Source organism: Martes martes (genome assembly GCF_963455335.1).
Source record: "Martes martes genome assembly, chromosome: 1".
Lineage (NCBI taxonomy): Eukaryota > Metazoa > Chordata > Mammalia > Carnivora > Mustelidae > Martes > Martes martes.
In genome coordinates this window covers 105,043,235-105,061,125 of record NC_137888.1, presented here as the reverse complement: position 1 = coordinate 105,061,125, position 17,891 = coordinate 105,043,235, and the positions used below count along the sequence as shown (strand labels likewise).

General features: G+C 36.8%; 1 protein-coding gene across 1 annotated transcript in view; it reads right to left on the bottom strand.

Moving 5' to 3' along the window:
* YEATS2 (YEATS domain containing 2) overlaps positions 1 to 17,891 on the bottom strand; it is a 115,172-nt gene that overhangs the window by 56,727 nt on the left and 40,554 nt on the right. The window contains exons 7-9 of the mRNA XM_080797750.1: positions 9,806 to 9,967; positions 5,349 to 5,460; positions 82 to 126 (exon numbers count right to left, since the gene is read on the bottom strand). Of these exons, the coding sequence (XP_080653876.1) occupies positions 82 to 126; positions 5,349 to 5,460; positions 9,806 to 9,967 (319 nt within the window). The remainder of the gene's footprint in view (positions 1 to 81; positions 127 to 5,348; positions 5,461 to 9,805; positions 9,968 to 17,891) is intronic.

The window sequence follows — 17,891 nt, the reverse complement described above, 5'->3', positions numbered from 1 at the left end:
TCACTTTTTTTCCTAATTAAAAATGAAAATCAATTTCCATTTTACCTTAGTCTCAAATAGTGCTGTAGGAAAAAAACCTACCGTCTCTGCTCCAAGAGTCTGCAAGCCAGTGTAAGTTCTATCCAGCTATTGAAAAGACAAAAGAAGAGTGTAAAGTTTCACTGAGCTTACTTATAAATCTTAGGATATAATCTTATCTAAAACCCCTTTCATCACAAGTCTTCATAACACAGAATCTACTTTTCCATAATATAAACTATCATCAGTTCAACAAAAACCCTCTTAATTGGGGTAGAATGAGTAGAATTAATAAAAACAACTTCAAACATACAGGTATTGTACTTTTAATATAAACTATATACTTCTAAAAACATTCCAAGGACAATCTAAAAATGGAGGACGTTTTACACAAAAAGATATTTACTACAGCATTATCTATAACCATAAACTGAAAATGTGACCCTCCAGTAACAGAGAAATGTTTAAGTAAATCTTTTTTTTTTAATTTTATTTATTTATTTGAGAGAGAGAGAGAGAGAGAGCACGCAAAGAGGGTTCTGAGAGGCAGACTTCCCACTGAGCAGAGAGCCCGATGTGGGGCTCGATCCCAGGACCCTGAGATCATGACCTGTGTGATCTGTGCTAAAGGCAGACACTTAACCAACTGAGCCACATAGACACCCCTTAAGTAAATCTTAAACCATCATTTGTAAGTATTACAAGCCACTTGGATATTTACAAAGATGATGTAAAAAATATTTTTAAAAACCGGCTATGGGGGTGCCTGGCTGGCTCAGTCACTAGAACATGTGACTTTTGATCTTGGGTTTGTAGGTGTGAGCCCCATGTTGGGTGGAGCAATTACTTAAAAAACAAAATCATTTTTTAGGGGTACCTGGGTGGTTCAGTCGGTTAAACTCCTGACTCTTGATTTTGGCTCAGGTCATAATCTCAGCATTGTGAGATCAAGCCCCAAGTTGGGCTCTGAGCGGGGCATGTAGCCTGCTTAAGATTCTCTCTCTCCCTCACAAAACAAAACAAAACAAAAACCATTAAGTAAAAAATGTTTAAAAATCATTTCTAAAAAAAAAGGACAGTGGCTCAGTCAGTTGAGCCTCTGTTTTTGGCTCCAGTCATGATCTCAGGGTCTTGGAATCGAGTCCCACATTGGGCTCCCTACCCAGTGGGGAGCCTGTTTCTCCCTCTCCCTGCTCTTGTTCTCTCTTTCTCAAATAAATAAATAAAATCTTTTAAAAATAAATACGTAAAGAGATTGGCTATAAAAATACACATATAGATGACAAAATTATATATTTAAAGTATATTTATTAAACTCTTTTGAAAAAAATAAATGAAAATTTAAGCAATATAGGCAATGCTAATAATCACTTCCAATGTATTAGCATCATGAGTGATTTATTTTAGAGGAAAGAAAGGAATGTTAATAATATAAACAAAATTTACACTTACAAAGAGGCTAAGTTCTTACTGCTATATTTTATTTATATTCCAGCACTTAAAAAAAAGATCTATACACAAATATAGAATATTACTCAGCCAAAAAAAGAATGAAATCTTGCCATCTGCAAGAACACGGATGGACCTAGAGGCTATTGTGCTAAGTGAATTCAGTTAGAAAGAGACAAATTCTCTTTTGTAGAATCTAAAAAGAAAAAAGAATAAACAAACAACACCCAGAAACAGACCTATAAACACACAGAACTGGTAGTTGCCAAAGAGGACAGGGGTAGGGTGTTAGGCAAAATAAGTGAAGGGGATTAAGAGGTACAAACTTCCAGTTATATAATTAATAAGTCACAGGAATGAAAAGTACAGCATAGGGAATACAGTTGATAACATTGTAGTAACTTTGTATAGTGACTACACTTATAGAGCTGAGCACTGAGTAATGTACAGAATTGTTAAATCACTATGCTGTATACCCGTAGCTAATATAACACAATCCGTCAACTATATTTCAATAAAAACAAAATGAAAATCAGAAAAAGTTTTTGTCTAACATGAACAATCTGTTATTTGACAGCATTTTTGCTTTGTTTAAAGCAATAAAGCATTCTTTAAAAAAAAAAAAAAGGATCTGCGGACCTTATCAGTATAAACGTTGCACAGGGACACCTGGGTGGCTCAGCTGGTTAAGCAATGGACTCTCTTGGTTTCAGCTCAAGTCACCATCTCAGGGTCTTGAGATCAAGCCTGAGTCTGGCTCTCTGCTCAGCAGGGCATCTGTTGAGATTCTCTCTCCCTCTCTCCCTTCCCCACCGGCTCATACTCCCTCCCCCTCTCCCTCTCTCTCAAAAATAAATAAGTCTTTTTTAAAAAAATAAACATCACACAGTAAGATCAACAGAGGAAAACTATTAAGTTGGATAAAAAGGAAAGATGATTTATTAATCAGTGAACAGAAAACTCTTAAGACTCGCAAAAAGTAGATTTCAAGTCTGGCTGAGTTCTTTAGCAGCCTACACAGACATGACAACTCGGTTATGTGATCTAGTTTCAAAACAGAAAGACAATGCAGGGTGGATTCATCCTAGTTCTATGGAAGAGATCTAGTTTTAATACTTAAATCTTAGCCAACAGTATGCCTATTAATTTTACATTTTCATTTTCTTCAGAGCATGGAAATAATAGTCTCTCCATAATGCACACTGGCTTATGTTTCATTCTTGGGACCGCACTTTGAAACATTGATAAAAATAGCACTGCTATCAAAATGGCAAGAGGAACCAGAAAGCACAATACACAAGGAATTTTACAAGAACAGGTCTGCCTGGAGATGATTTAAGGAGAGACATGAAGGCTGCCAAACATTTTTAGGGTTCTTATAAAACAAAACAAAGTCCTGTCCTATGCTACTCCAGAAATCAATGAACACAAATAAGATCAAGGTTAAAAAAAAAAAAAAAGCACAGTTTTAGTTAAATTTATGAAAGAACCTTCCAAAAGTTTATTTACCAAACAGATAAATGATTTGTTTGGGGAATTACTGTGTTCTAGGGTGACGGCTGATCAGGAATACAGGATGTGGGAATTTCATACATTCTGGAAACTTTAAATAGTATATACTTCTAACACTTGAGTATTTAGTATTTAATGTAATCACACAATATCAAATATAGAGTAAGTATTTCAGCATTTCAGTATACTGAGAGGTCACTATAGGCTTAAATAGTCAGGGAAAGTACATAGGAACTTGAACTTGAAGAATGGAAAGAATTCACACAGGCATTCTAGAGAGGGCAAGAGCATTAAAAAAAAAAAAAAAAAAAGACACAAGAGAAGAAGGCCCGAGGCACTTCTGGGGCATGCATGAATAACTGACCTAGCTGGAGTAGTATATCCACGCAGGAGATTAGTATAAGATAATCTAGGGGAAGTGTATTGAGTCAAAATGTGAAAAGCCCTGAACAGTAGGCAAGAAGTCCGAACTTGAGTAAAGGGAATTCAATGAAGGTTTCTCAGAGAGGAAGAGCATAATGGTTCTCCTATTTCAGGAATACTAACTGGATGGTGGTATACAGAAAGCACTGAGGGTAAAGGAGACAGATTAGAATGAAAGAAGCTAATTAGGAGATGGTAGAATAATGGCCTAGGCAAGAGAGGGAAGGGCAAAGGGTAAGAAAGATGATGAAGAATAATAGTCAGCAACTGAACAAATATTTAGAACAAAGAGGCAAGAATCCAAGATAGCTCTGAGAATTAACACAGAAATAACAGGCCAAAGAATATTCCAGTACAAACAAAAATCATATTGGCCTCAAGTCCAATCAATATATAGCAAACAGTAAAATTAAGTTTTCCAGAAAAGCTGATAGGAAAATTTAAATACTGTCATTTTAAAACAGTATTTAACAGGGGCACCTGGAGGGCTCAGTCAGTAGAGCATGTGGTTCTTGATCTCAGGATCATGAGTTCAAGCCCCACACTGGGTGTAGAAATTGCTTAAATAAAATTTAAAAAGTGTTTAAAATGTTCAAAAATGTTTAACAACATAAAAAAATTATGTCTCAATCTTCCACCAGTAACTCTAAGTGATACAGACAATATAACAGTATGAGAACTATGTAAAAAATTCCTTTTATTTTAGAAATTAGGGCTGGGTGTAGTGTGATAGAAGATGGTATGTGCAGTGCTTAAAATAAGATAAAAGGAAAGCAAACTATTTTAGACCTTCCTCTAATTAAGTGGGACCATATCCTGCCCCTCTGAACAAAGTGGCTGCATATTCTTTATTTTGTTCCAGTTTTTTTCTGAGGTCATAAAGCAATCTAATCTTAGAGTAATCTCTAAAAAAATAACTTCAACACAACGTTAAACAGTGCTGTCTATCACCAATGGAGGGCAAATTTCAGCCTTAAGGTTGAAAAGGTTGTATTGTCACAATAAAGGGAACAAAATGGGAATTCTGCAGATGTACTGAGATTCATTTAGTTCAATTTTGTGAGCCACTAATGGGAACAATGTGGTAAACCACAAAGTAAGGGTGTTTTGGGGATAAGTTTAATATTAGAAATATAGCTTATACAGAGAAAATCTACATGAGACTATATAGAGAGGGACTAGGAAAACATTTTAAAAATGGTCTTTCAATTATAAAAGTTAAACATGTTTATTATACAAAATTAGAAAAAAAAAAAAAAGGCACCAGATAATAAGGGCAGGAGAAATGGCCCACAATGTCATTACTTCGATTACTTCAACAAATCACAGTTAACTTCATACTATAACATGCAGTTTGGTACTCTGCATTTTCATTTACTGTGATTGGTACTTTTTCCTCATGTATAGAAAACACTTCATAAAATATAAATTATAATGGCTGCATAATAAACCACATGGCTATATCAATGAAGAATTTCTTAAAATACAAATCAAAAGAATGACAAATTTGTACAGTGCTTTCAATTTCCTAAAACATGTTCACTTCTGTCTTTATCCTTATAAGATAAACATACCCATATTCTTATAAGATAAACAGATGAGGCTTATAATTTGCCCCATTTTACAGAAAAGTAAACACATTTTGTTTTTAAGAGTTTAGTCACTTAGTCTCAGGTAACACAGTAACAGTGAGCTCTGATAGAGATTCAAGTCTTCTGATAATCTGGCCAGTTCATCTTTTTAAAGAATATACATTCTGCTATAATGCAAACCTTCCACCAACCTTCAGAGAACAAAGGGGTGTTGCAGCAGCCTGCATAACACAATCAAAAACATTAATCCTGCTTCCACTGTCCTTGGCCACTTCTCTCAGGAGGCCTAACCAACAGCTTTAAGTAACCAGGTAAAAAGAGGTACTTCATTTCAGGGGAGCAACATGTTGTTACCTTCAGATTATGTATGATATCTATCCGCTTGTTCTGGCTGTCCTTAAAATGAACTTGAACTCTGACAGGAAACTCACCCCAGCCTCTTCTGGTCAGGTGAAAAGGAGGCTCTCTAGGCAAAAGCATACATTAACACATTAAGCCATAGTCATGCTCTAGAGAGGAAATGTTTTCTCATACTGTGTAAATTAGAAATTCACAGCATCTGACAATAATTTACATTTTCTCATTTGAAGCTCAATCAATAAATGCTGAATTTTACTGAAATGCTGAAAAGAAAAATTCAACTCAAACCTACATTAAGCTTTCAATTACTGAACACTTAGTGCTAAGAGACATGTAGTATATAATCCAATGTCCTCATTTTCACAGGCAGGGAACTAAGGTGATTTGATGGCTGTTACATATTAGAATCCTTGACTACTTGACAGACACAGGCTGTGAGGTATATGTTCCCTGCCCCAGACACCCATATTTATTCCCCCACTCTGGCAAAAACAGAATAAATCATAAATGCTCAAAAAAAAAAAAATCACAAATGCTCAATCTGAAAGTGACAATTTATTTGGAACTATCTGCTAACAGGACTTAAAAGAACATATGTTCACCATATGATCTTCCCCAAACAGTGACGATGATTTTAGTGGATAGAGGAGGAATGTGTGTGAATGCTAACTGGACTGGAGAATTTTCAGTCAAAACATAATTTGTGAAGGGAAGAAAAAGGAAAGTTGATGAAAAAAAGACTAGCAAATTGTTAATGATGTTCGGTATACGAGGGTTCAAGATACTCTACTTCGGAGTATGTTTGGAATTTTCCATTATAAAAACATTTTAAATTTAACTGAGAGAACGTCATGTACTCAAAAATAATATGGTTTAAGTTAATGGGGGAGAGAGAATGCTTTAAAATGAAAATGTTCATTATGAATCAGTGGCTTGGAATCACTAAAATGAGAGAAGATGCCAAGATGACAGGGAGAAAGGAACATTCAGTGGGATGTGTTTTTGCAAAACTAAGAAGAGACATGAATTCAGTAAAGACAAAGTCCAAGAACACAACCTGAGAGAAATCTAACAACAGATCTGAATTACCAAGAACAGAGCAGGAAGCTACCAGAAGGGCTCAACACAGGAAAAATCTCTGAGTGTGAGAGTGGCTCAGAAGGGAGAAAAAGCAATAGCTATGTTATTACCAGAGAGAAGAAAGCAAAGCAAACTAGACTGCCCTGGACGGGAGAAACCAGCTGAACACCGGCTGAGTTAGTCAGAGAAGTAACCATGATGCTGGGATAGTTTCAGACAGAAATTAAAGAACAGGCTTGGAGTCAAGTGACAAGGTCTACCTGAGACAGCAGTTTGAAACGGATGCAGCAGAGCCTAGAGGCATGGTGAACTTTAAAAGAATTACAGCTCTACTGATGACATGTCTGGTCATTAAATTCCAGTGAAGTAGAGAGCCTAAATTCATTCTGCAATATGCATCAATTATACTATTTGTATGTTGGATTTCTCTTAAAATGGATATAGCAAATCAGCTGCGTTCCTTAGTTTCCGTACTTTGGTTAAACTCTAGTGAATGAACAGGAAAGACTGCTGTATAAAGGCCAGGAAAAAGGAACAATGCTTTTAACAGGAAATTTCTCCCTAACTGTATTTTTGGAAGCAAAAAAGGAATCTAAGACTTACCAACAGACATCACCTACGGAAATGTTAAACTTCAAAAAGATACACGTAATTTCACACAGAAATAGGACTGCCATCCCCAAACAGACTTCTTTATTTCTGGATTCTTCACAGAAGGTGAAATGTATCAATGACCAAGAACAAAAAACCACAGAATACTGGGCTAAAGACATGGTTTTTTCAACACTCATGTTGGAGAGCCTAAAAATGAAATTGCTCTTTTATCAATTAAACTCCACTATTAGAATAAAACAAAGTATCAAACAGGGGCGCCTGGGTGGCTCAGTGGGTTAAAGCCTCTGCCTTCGGCTCAGGTCATGATCCTAGGGTCCTGGGATCAAGCCCCGCATGGGGCTCTCTGCTCAGCAGGGAGCCTGCTTCCTCCTCTCTCTCTGCCTGCCTCTCTGCCTACTTGTGATCTCTGTCTGTCAAATAAATAAATAAAATCTTTAAAAAAAAAAACAAAAAAACAAAGTATCAAACAATTTTCTGAGGTTCTACCCAGTGAAATATGTCAAGGCAATGAAGTAAGTTTATGAACACTAAAAGGAAAAAAAATCTGATTTGCATTGAAAACCACTATAATGATTCATTCTCTAGGGTAGACAGGAGATAGAAAGATTCAATATCATAAAATATGTGAAAATCATTAATTCAATGTAATTTTAAACCATAACTTGACACTTGGATTCTAAAGTAATCTGGAACAACATGTATGCTCAAGAATGGCCAAGAAAAGATTCTCAGAATAACAGTAATAATCATCAAGGGAACATACCCATGCAAAGAGAAAATGCTATAAAGCAAACAATTTAAATAGTATAATACTGGTACATAAACAAATATTAAGAGAGCCTAGCATTTGATCCATACTTATATGGGACTTTAGTGTACACTGAATACAAGAAAAAGATGGATCAACCAATAAATTGATATTGGGACAACTGTCATCCACAAGAAGAAGATAAAAAAATCCTATTTCCCAGTATGTCACTTTCTGACCACCTATCAATTCCCATCTTTCCAGCTCCATCCCTAATCCAACTATCCTCTGACCCACTGGGAATTCCACTTATTACCCACACCAACTTTCATTACCTCTCACTTCTCTTTATATAATTTCCTTCTCTCCTTAGCTTAGATTTCACAGTGTATCACTACCATAATAACCTCATTATAAAAGTGAGGAAATCAGTGAACAGAGAAATTAGAGTTCTCGGTGAGTTGTCTACACCCATGTCAAAGTCCTTAAGAATGACACCAAGAGGAAACATTAGAACAATAAGGTGCTAAAACTATTTTTGAAAGAGGGAAGTAACTGGGAAATCAGTAGATGTCTGCAACAAGAAGGATCATACAACGCTCCAAAAGAGCTGAAAATTTTTAGACAGAAAAAGGAAAAAGAAGGTCTAGAAGCCACAAATATGTGCAAGGAAGACACACCCATCCACCACCCCCCACCCCCAACCCAATGGCACATGGTGTGAGAGGAAAAAACAACTGCCCTTGAAAGCTGTTGTCAGAAGCAGTGTTCTCAGAAGATAGCCATGTTTTATTTGAGTCAGGAGTAGAGGGAACATTCTGAAGAGAGCTGAGGATATAGGAAATTTCACTGATAATAAACCAAAACCACTTCTACAATACAATCACACAATGAATGTGTATGTGATATGTAACCTCATATAAAGATATAAAGAACACACATAAGGGGTGCCTGGATGGCAAAGGTCATGACCTCATTGGTCATGAGATTGAGCCCTGCATTGAGCTCCAAGTTCAGTGTGGAATCTGCTTGAGATGCTCTCCTTCTGCCCCTCCTCCCACTCTCACGTACACGTGATCTTTCTTTCTCTCAAATAAATAAATAAAATAGGGGTCCCTGAGTGGCTCAGTTGGTTAAGCATCTGACTCTTGATTTTGGCTCAGGTTATGGTCTCAGGGTCTTGGAGTCAAACTCTGCTTTGGGTTCCATGCTCAGTGGGGAGTCTGCTTAGGGATTCTATCTCTCCCTCTCCCTTTGTCCCCCAACCCAGTCACACACGCTCCCACTCTCTAAAATAAATAATTAAAAAAAAAAAGAATACACCTAAATGAAACAAATTTCAGAATAGCATATATATATAATTATTCTATCTTTCTGAAATAATAATACCAACAACAACAAACAGCAACTATACTAGGTAAATATATGTAGGAAAAATATCACTGGGGTTACTTCTAAGAGGATGAGATCATGGGGAACTTCCAAAATTGATTATTTCTGTAATGTTAGAATCCTATGTTTAATTCTACTATATTCTGATATTTATAAAAAATAGGAACATTTTTATATTTATCTGTATCTATATAAATTCAGTTCTTTCCAGGGGGAGCAAAATCCATTAATATAATTGACAGGAGATACTGCCTTTTCAGGGACACAATAATATGCAAGAGGGAACCACAGTTAAAACTCTATTATGATGCTGGGGGTAGGGGGGTAGGGTGAGGGTGGTGGGGTTATGGACATTGGGGAGGGCATGTGCTATGGTGAGTACTATGAAATGTGTAAACCTGGCAATTCACAGACCTGTACCCCTGGGGATATAAATACATTATATGTTTATAAAAAAATTAAAAAAATTAAAAAAAAACTCTATTGTGACTAAAAGCCAAAGCTAAGTAAATTATTAATAATATAATAATTAAAGGGAATGTTCTCAAGTTAAATCACTCTTCTTCCACTTCAGTAAAGCTGTACTTTTTAAATTAAATAACTCAACTGTGCTTACCTAACCTCCACAAGGTCATTTGGCTTATAGCTGGGATGAAGAAAGAACCAAACTTTCTTGACGAAATGATTAATGCTGGGTTCTCTACGAGACCCTCGGACATATACCATCCACTTGTGGGTTGACTGGTCATTTTCTTCTCTCTTATCAGGAGGTATGTACCTAAAAGAGAAAAAAGAAAGTAACTTGAATTCTTTTTTCCTTCAAACCCTAACAAAACAATTAACTCCTACTTAAAACAAGATTAAAAATCAGTTACAAGAAAACAACTGGGAATTCACAAATATGTGAAGATCAAGCAACACACTACTAAATAACCAATGAGTCAAAGATGAAATCAAAGAGAAATTTAAAAAATCTTATGACAAGTGAAAATGAAGAAAAAAAAAGATAAGTGAAAATGGAAATACAACATATCAAAACTTAAGGGATGAAGCAAAAGGTTTTATGGAGGAAATTCGTAGCAATAAATGCCTACATTAAGAAAAATTTCAATCTACTTTACACCACAAGGAGCTAGAAAAAGAACTAAGCCCAAAATTAGTACAGAAAAGGAAATAACAAAGATGAAAGTGAAAGTAGAGACAAGACAAGAGAAAAGATTAAAGACTAAAGAGCTGTTTTGTTAAAAAGATAAAACAGACAAACCTCTGCCTTGACTTAACAAGGAAAAAAAGAGAAGGACCCAAATAATAAAATAATTTTAAAAAGAGGACACATTACAACTAACATCACACAAATACAAAGGATCATAAAACTATGAACAATTATAGGGGCACACAGCTGACTCAGTCAATAGAGCATGTGACTCTCTATCTCAGGGTTGTGAGTCTGAGTACCACAATGGGTGCAGAGATTACTTAAAAATAAAATCTTAGGGGTGCCTGGGTGGCTGAGTGGGTTAAAGCCTCTGCCTTCGGCGCGGGTTATGATCCCAGAGTTCTGGGATTGAGCCCCACATTGGGCTCTCTCCTTAGCAGGGAGCCTGCTTCCTCCTCTCTCTCTCTGCCTGCCGCTCTGCCTACTTGGGATCTCTGTCTGTCAAATAAATAAATAAAATCTTTTAAAAAAATTAAAATAAAATAAAATCTTAAAAATAGATAAGTAAAATGTTTAAGAAAAAAACTATGAAAATTGTATGCCAACAAAGTGAACAACCTAGAAGAAATGGATAAATTCCTAGAAACACACATACTATCATGACTGACTCATAAAGACAGAAAATGTGAACAGAACAACTACTAGTAAGGAGACTGAATCAGTAATCAAAGACCTCCCAACAAAGGAAATTCCAGGATCAGATGGCGTAAAGGATGGTTTCTACTAAATATGTGAAGAATTGATACAAATTTTCCTCAAACTTTTCCAAAAAATATGAGGGAACACTTATAAGTTCATTTTACAAAGCTAGCATTACCATGACCCCAAAGCCAGACAGTGACACTACAAGAAAATTACAAGCCAATATCCCTGAAAAATATACATGTAAAAGTCCCCAACAAAATATTAGCAAACAGAATTCAACAGTATATTAAAAAAGGATCACACATGATGACCAAGTGGTAGTTACCAGGGATGCAAGGATGGTTCAATATCTGCAAATTAATCGGTATGATATACACTAACAAAGCAAAAGATAAAAATCGTATGATCATTTCAACGATGCAGAAAAAAATACTTGACGCAATTCAACATCTATTCTTGATAACAACTCTCAACAAACGATATAGAGGGGGTACACTTCAAAATAATAAAGGCCATATATGACAAGCCTACAGCTAACATAATGGTGAAAAACTGAAAGCTTTTCCTCTAAGATCAAGAACAAGACAAGGATACTCACTGTCTCCACTTTTATTCAACATAGTACTGGAAATTCTAGCCAGAGCAATTAGGAAAAAAAAAAAAAGAGAGATGTGTCCAAATTGCAAAGGAAGAAGAACAGTGTCTCTATTTGAACATATGTGAAGACTCCACCGCAAAACAGTTAAAAATAATAAACAGGAGTGTTTGGGTGGCTCGGTTGGTTAAGTGTCTGACTCTCGATTTTGGCTCAGGTCATGATCTCACGGTCCTGAAATCAAGCTCTGCATCAGGGTCTGCACTCAGCAGGGAGTCTGCTTGTCCCCTGCCCCCCTCACTCTCGGCCCCTCCCCCCACTTTCTCTCAAACAAAATCTTTAAAAAATAAATAAATGAAAATAAAATAAAACTAATAAACAAATTCAGTAAAGGTGCATGATACAAAGTCGACATAAAAAATCAATTGTGTTTCTAACACTAACAACTATCAGAAAGAAAATCAAGAAAATAATTTATAACTGCACCAAAAATGGTACATATTTAGGGATAAATTTAACTAAGGAAGTGGACGACTGGCACACTGAAAACTCTAAGATACTGATGAAAGAAACTGAAGAAGATACAAATAAATAAAAAGATATTCCAAGCTCACGGACTAGAAGAATTATTATTGTTAAAATGGCCATACTACCCAAATTAATCTATAGATTTAGTTTAATCCTTATCAAAATCCTAATAGCATTTTTCATAGAAGAAAAAACAATCGTAAAATCTGTATGGAGGGGCGCCTGGGTGGCTCAGAGGGGTAAGCCTCTGCCTTCGGTTCAGGTAATGGTCCCAGAGTCCTGGGATTGAGCCCCACATCGGGCTCTCCGCTCAGTGGGGAGCCTGCTTCTCCCTCTCTCTCTGCCTGCTGCTCTGCCTACTTGTGATCTCTCTCTGTCAAATAAATGAATAAATAATCCTTTAAAAAAAATCTGTGTGGAATCATAAAAGACTTCCAAAGAACCTCTTTTTTTAGGGGAAAAAACAAAACAAAACAGGAGGCATCGGGGTGCCTGGGTGGCTCAGTGGGTTAAAGCCTCTGCCTCCGGCTCAGGTCATGATGCCAGGGTCCTGGGATTGAGCCCCGCATCAGGCTCTCTGCTCAGCAGGGAGCCTGCTTCCTCCTCTCTCTCTCTCTGCCTCTCCGCCTACTTATCTCTGCCTGTCAAATAAATAAATAAAATCTTTTAAAAAAAAAAAAAAGGAGGCATCATACTTCCTGATTTCAAACTATATTACAAAGCTACAGTAATAAAACAGTATGGTATTGCCATAAAAAGACACACACAGATCAACGGAACAGAAGACAGCACAGAAATAAACCCATGCATATATGATCAATTAATTTATGACAAAAGAGCTAAGATATACAATAGGGAAAGGATGGTCTCCTAAACGGTCTCGGGAAAACTGGAGAGCTATGTGCAAAAGAATGAAAATAGACACTTATCCTACACCACACACAAAAGTCAACTCAAAACACATGAATGACTTGAAACCACAAAACTCCTGGAAGAAAACATAAGTAAGCTCCATGACACTGGTCTGGGAAATGATTTTTTAGATTTGACACCAAAAGCAAAGGCAACAAGAACATAAAAATAAACAAGTGCGATTACATCAAACTAAAAAGTGCACAGGAAAGGAAACCATCAGCAAAATGAAATGGCAACGTAGGGAATGAGAAAAAATATTTACAAATCATATAACTGATAAAAGGTTAATATTCAAAATATATAAAGAATTCGCACACAGTTCAATAGCAAAACAAACAAACAAAAAAAAAAAAAGCCAAAAAAATCTGATTTAAAGGTAGGCAGAGGAATTAAATAAAATTTTTTCCAAACGAAATATAAAAATGGCCAACATTACTAATAATAATGAGAAAAATACAAATCAAAACCACAATGAGGTATCACCTTACACCTGTCAGAATGCTAACATCAAAAATATGCAAGATAACAAGTGTTGGCAAGAACATGAAGAAAAGGGAATTCTGGTGCACTACTGATGAGAACATATATTGGTGCAACTACTATGGAAAACAAGAAGTTCCTAAAAAATTAAAAACAGAACTACCCCATTGCTGTGTATATATGCAAAGAAAACGAAAATGGGTTATCAAAGTGCTATCCGCACTCCTATGCTCACAACAGCATTATTTATAATAGCCAAGATATGGAAACCTGTATGTCCATAACAGATAAACGAATAAAGGCATGAATGGATCAAGATGTATATACATACACATACAGCTGACCCTTGCACATAATGGGATTGAACTGTGCAGATCCACTTATGTGTAATTTTTTTTTATAATACTGTAAATGTATTTTCTTTTCCTTATGATTTTTTTCTGGTTTTTTGTCTGTTTGTTGTTGTTTTTTTAAGTAAGCTCTACACCCAGTGTGGGGCTTGACCTCACAACCCTGAGATCAAAAGTAGTATGTTCTACAGACTAAGCCAGCAGGAGCCCCCATTATGATTTTCTTAGTAATATTTTCTTTTCTCTAGCTTACTTTACTGTAAGAATACACTATATAATACATGTGACATAAAAAATATGTATTAATCGGGGCGCCTGGGTGGCTCAGTGGGTTAAAGCCTCTGCCTTCGGCTCAGGTCATGATCCCAGGGTCCTGGGATCGAGCCCCACATCGGGCTCTCTGCTCAGCAGGAAGCCTGCTTCCTCCTCTCTCTCCGCCTGCCTCTCTGCCTACTTGTGATCTCTCTCTGTCAAATAAATAAAATCTTTAAAAAAAAAAAAAAAAAAAAAAAAAAAATATGTATTAATCAACTGTTAATGTTATCGGTAAGGCTTCCAGTCAACAGTAGGCTATTAGCAGTTAAGGTTCTAGGGAGTCAAGTTACACATGGATTTTTTTTTTTTTTTAATTTAAGAAAGAGAATGAGTGCACAAGTGAGGGGAGGATGAGGGGAGCCACAAAGGGAGAGGGAGAGAGAGAATCTTAAGCAGGCTCCCTGCTCAATGCTCAGGGGCTCAATCTAGCAACCTTGAGATCATGACCTGAGCCAAAATCACAAGTTGGATGCTGGGGTGCCTGGGTGGCTCAGTCAGTTAAGTGTCTTTTTTTTTTTTTTTTTTAAGATTTTATTTATTTGACAGACAGAAATCACAAGTAGGCAGAGAGGCGGGGCGGGGGGGAGCAGGCTCCCTGCTGAGCAGAGAGCCTAATGTGGGGCTTGATCCCAGGACCCCAGGATCATGACCTGAGCTGAAAGAGAGGCTTTAATCCACTGAGCCACCCAGGCACCCCAAGTGTCTGTCTTTTGATCTCACCTCACGTCATGATCTTGGGGTCCTGGGATTGAGCCCTGCATCAGGCTCCATGCTCAGTGGGGAGTCTGCTTGAGTATTCTCTTTCTCCCTCTCCCTCTGCCCCTCCCTCTCCCTCTGCCCCTCCCTCTCCCCTCTCTATCTCTTAAATAAATAAATCTTAAAAAAAGGAGTTGGATGCTTAACCAACTCAGCCACCCAGGTGCCCTTATACATGGATTTTTAACTGTGCAGGAGGTTGGTGCCCCTACCCTAGAATTGCTCAAGATTGCTCAAAGGTCAACTGAGTGTGTGTGTGTGTGTGTGTGTGTGTCTGTGTATGTGTATGTGTGTGTGTGTGTGTGGATAATGGACTATTCTTCAGTCATAAGAAGGCAATTCTGGTTTTAGTGAGAACATGGATGAACATGGAGGGCATTATGCTAAGTGGAATAAGCCAGACAGAGAAAGACAAATACTACATGGTATCACTTATATATGAAATGTAAAAAAAAAGTCAAACTCATAGAAACACAGCAGAAAAAGTTACCAGAGGCTGGAGGTAGGGGAAACAGAGAAAAGTTGGTAAAAGGGTATAAACTTTCAGCTTTGAGATGATAAGGTCTGAGGATCTAACGTATAATTGGTAACTAATGTAGAGAATAAAATTCACTGAGAGAATAGAACTTAAATGTTCACACACACACACACACACACACACACACACACACACGAGAGGGTGCCTGGCTGGCTCAATTGATGGAGTTTAAGACTCTTGATCTCAGGGTTGTGAGTTCAAGTTCCACACTTGGTGTAGAGATAATTTAAAAATAAAATCTGAAAAAAGAAAGTGAGTTGATGAGGGATGTGTTGTTAAATTAACTTGATGGCAGGAATCCCTTCAAAATGCATACATGCATCAAATCATAATATGCACTTTAAATCTTTTGTCAATTAATATGTCAATAAAGCTGAATTTTTTTTTAACTGAAGTACAGTTGACACAATGTTACATTAGTTTCAGGTGTACAATACAATGATTCAACAATACATTATGCTATGCTCACCCTATCTGTTCCCATATGCTACTACAATACCAGTGACTATAATATTCCCTATACTGGACCTTTCATCCCCATGACTTCTTCATTCCATAACTGGAAGGTTATATCCCCACTCCCCTAAAAAAAACTTTTTCTTAAAAAATTGAATCCCACCCAGATTTAACAGCTCTATCACCTAACCAAGCAAAGTGAGTCTTTGCAGTTAATCCTTTTCTTTTAAACTTTTTTTTCCTGGTCTAAGGAACATTCCCTTAAAGTTTGTTTTATTTTCTGATTACCACCATGCAATTAAAAAAAAAAAATCAACCTTGCTTTTCCAAGCTGATACATGAGATAGAGATAAACTGGCATATTACTGGGTTAGGGATGCTCTGGCCTTTGTGTTGATTTCATTCAGCTTTCAGGGTGTTAGAACCCTGAACTCTTCTGGTTCTTACCCATTGCTGCCAGGAAGGTTAAAACGGGTCTCTCACCTTTTAAAAGCAAAAACAAACCATTCCCTTCAGTCCTGACCATGGTAAAACTAGTATCTTTAGCTCTCCCTTTATTTCATGAGGCCTCCTTATCAAATTCTGTTGGAAAATATGGTCATGGCCCTCTCTATGTTTACCTATGCCTATGCTTACCCTTACTAACGCAGTGGCCCAAATTATACTGATTTCTAATGTTAATCCAAACTTGCATGTCTTGATCATGAAGTATTATCATTTCTGTATTTAATGAATTGTTTCCAAATGATTTTGTTCAGTATTTCTGCACCTATATTCACAACTGTGAATATCCTACAGTTCTCCTTTTCTTACAAACTGTTTGGCCTTATGAAAAAAGTTAGGCTACTCTCATAACATAAACTGACAAGAATTGTTTCTTTTTCCCCAGAAGATTTTGGGGGGTTCTGGTTACTTTTTTTTGTATTTTAAGTAATCTCTACACTCCCAATGTGGGGCTCAAACTCATGACCCCCAGATCAAGAATCTCTACTAAGCCAACCAAACATCCCTCCCCAGAAGATTTCGTATACAACTGGAATTATGTGCTCACTCAGCCTGTAAGCCAATCTAAGCCTAGTAGTTTGGTTTGCTTTTGTGATGGCAATGTTTTAAAAATCAGTAATTAAACTTAGTAGTTCTAAGAGTCTTCAAGGTTTTTCCTAAGTCCTAAGTTGTATTTTTCTAGGAACTCTCCATTTCACCTAAATTTTCCATTGGCATAAAGGTGTTCATTATTTTTTTTTAAATATTTTATTTATTTATTTGACAGAGATCACAAGTAGACAGAGAGGCAGGCGGGGGGTGGGGGAGAGAGAGCAGGCTCCCCGCTGAGCAGAGAACCCGATGTGGGGCTCGATCCTAGGACCCTGAGATCATGACCTGAGCCAAAGGCAGAGGCTTAACCCACTGAGCCACCCTGGTGCCCCGGTGTTCATTATTTATCTCTTTAATAGTACAGCATCTGTAGCTATGCCCTTTTTCATTTCTAATATTTTTGTCTTCTTTCTCTTCTCCTTAGTTTAACTAAGGAGAAGAGAAAGTGTGTGTATACTTTTTCCCCTAATTTCTTTGCTTCTCCTACTGCATTATTTTGTGTAAATGAGATGTTTAGTTCACTAATTTTAAACTTTTCTTCTACTCCATTTTCTTCTACTATAAACATTTCCTTTTAAATATCCCTTTAGTGTTATCCGACAAATTTTTATTTCATTATTTATTTTGGATATTTAAATGTGATTTTTCATTGACTTACGTGTTGTTCAGAAGTAGTTTGAATTTCTAGACAAAGTTTTCTAGGGGCACCTGGGTAGTTCTTTGAATTAAGTGTCTGACTTTGGCTTTGGTCATGATCTCAGGATCCTGGAATTGAGCCGCCGCACATTGTCTGCTTCTCCCTCTCATTCTGCC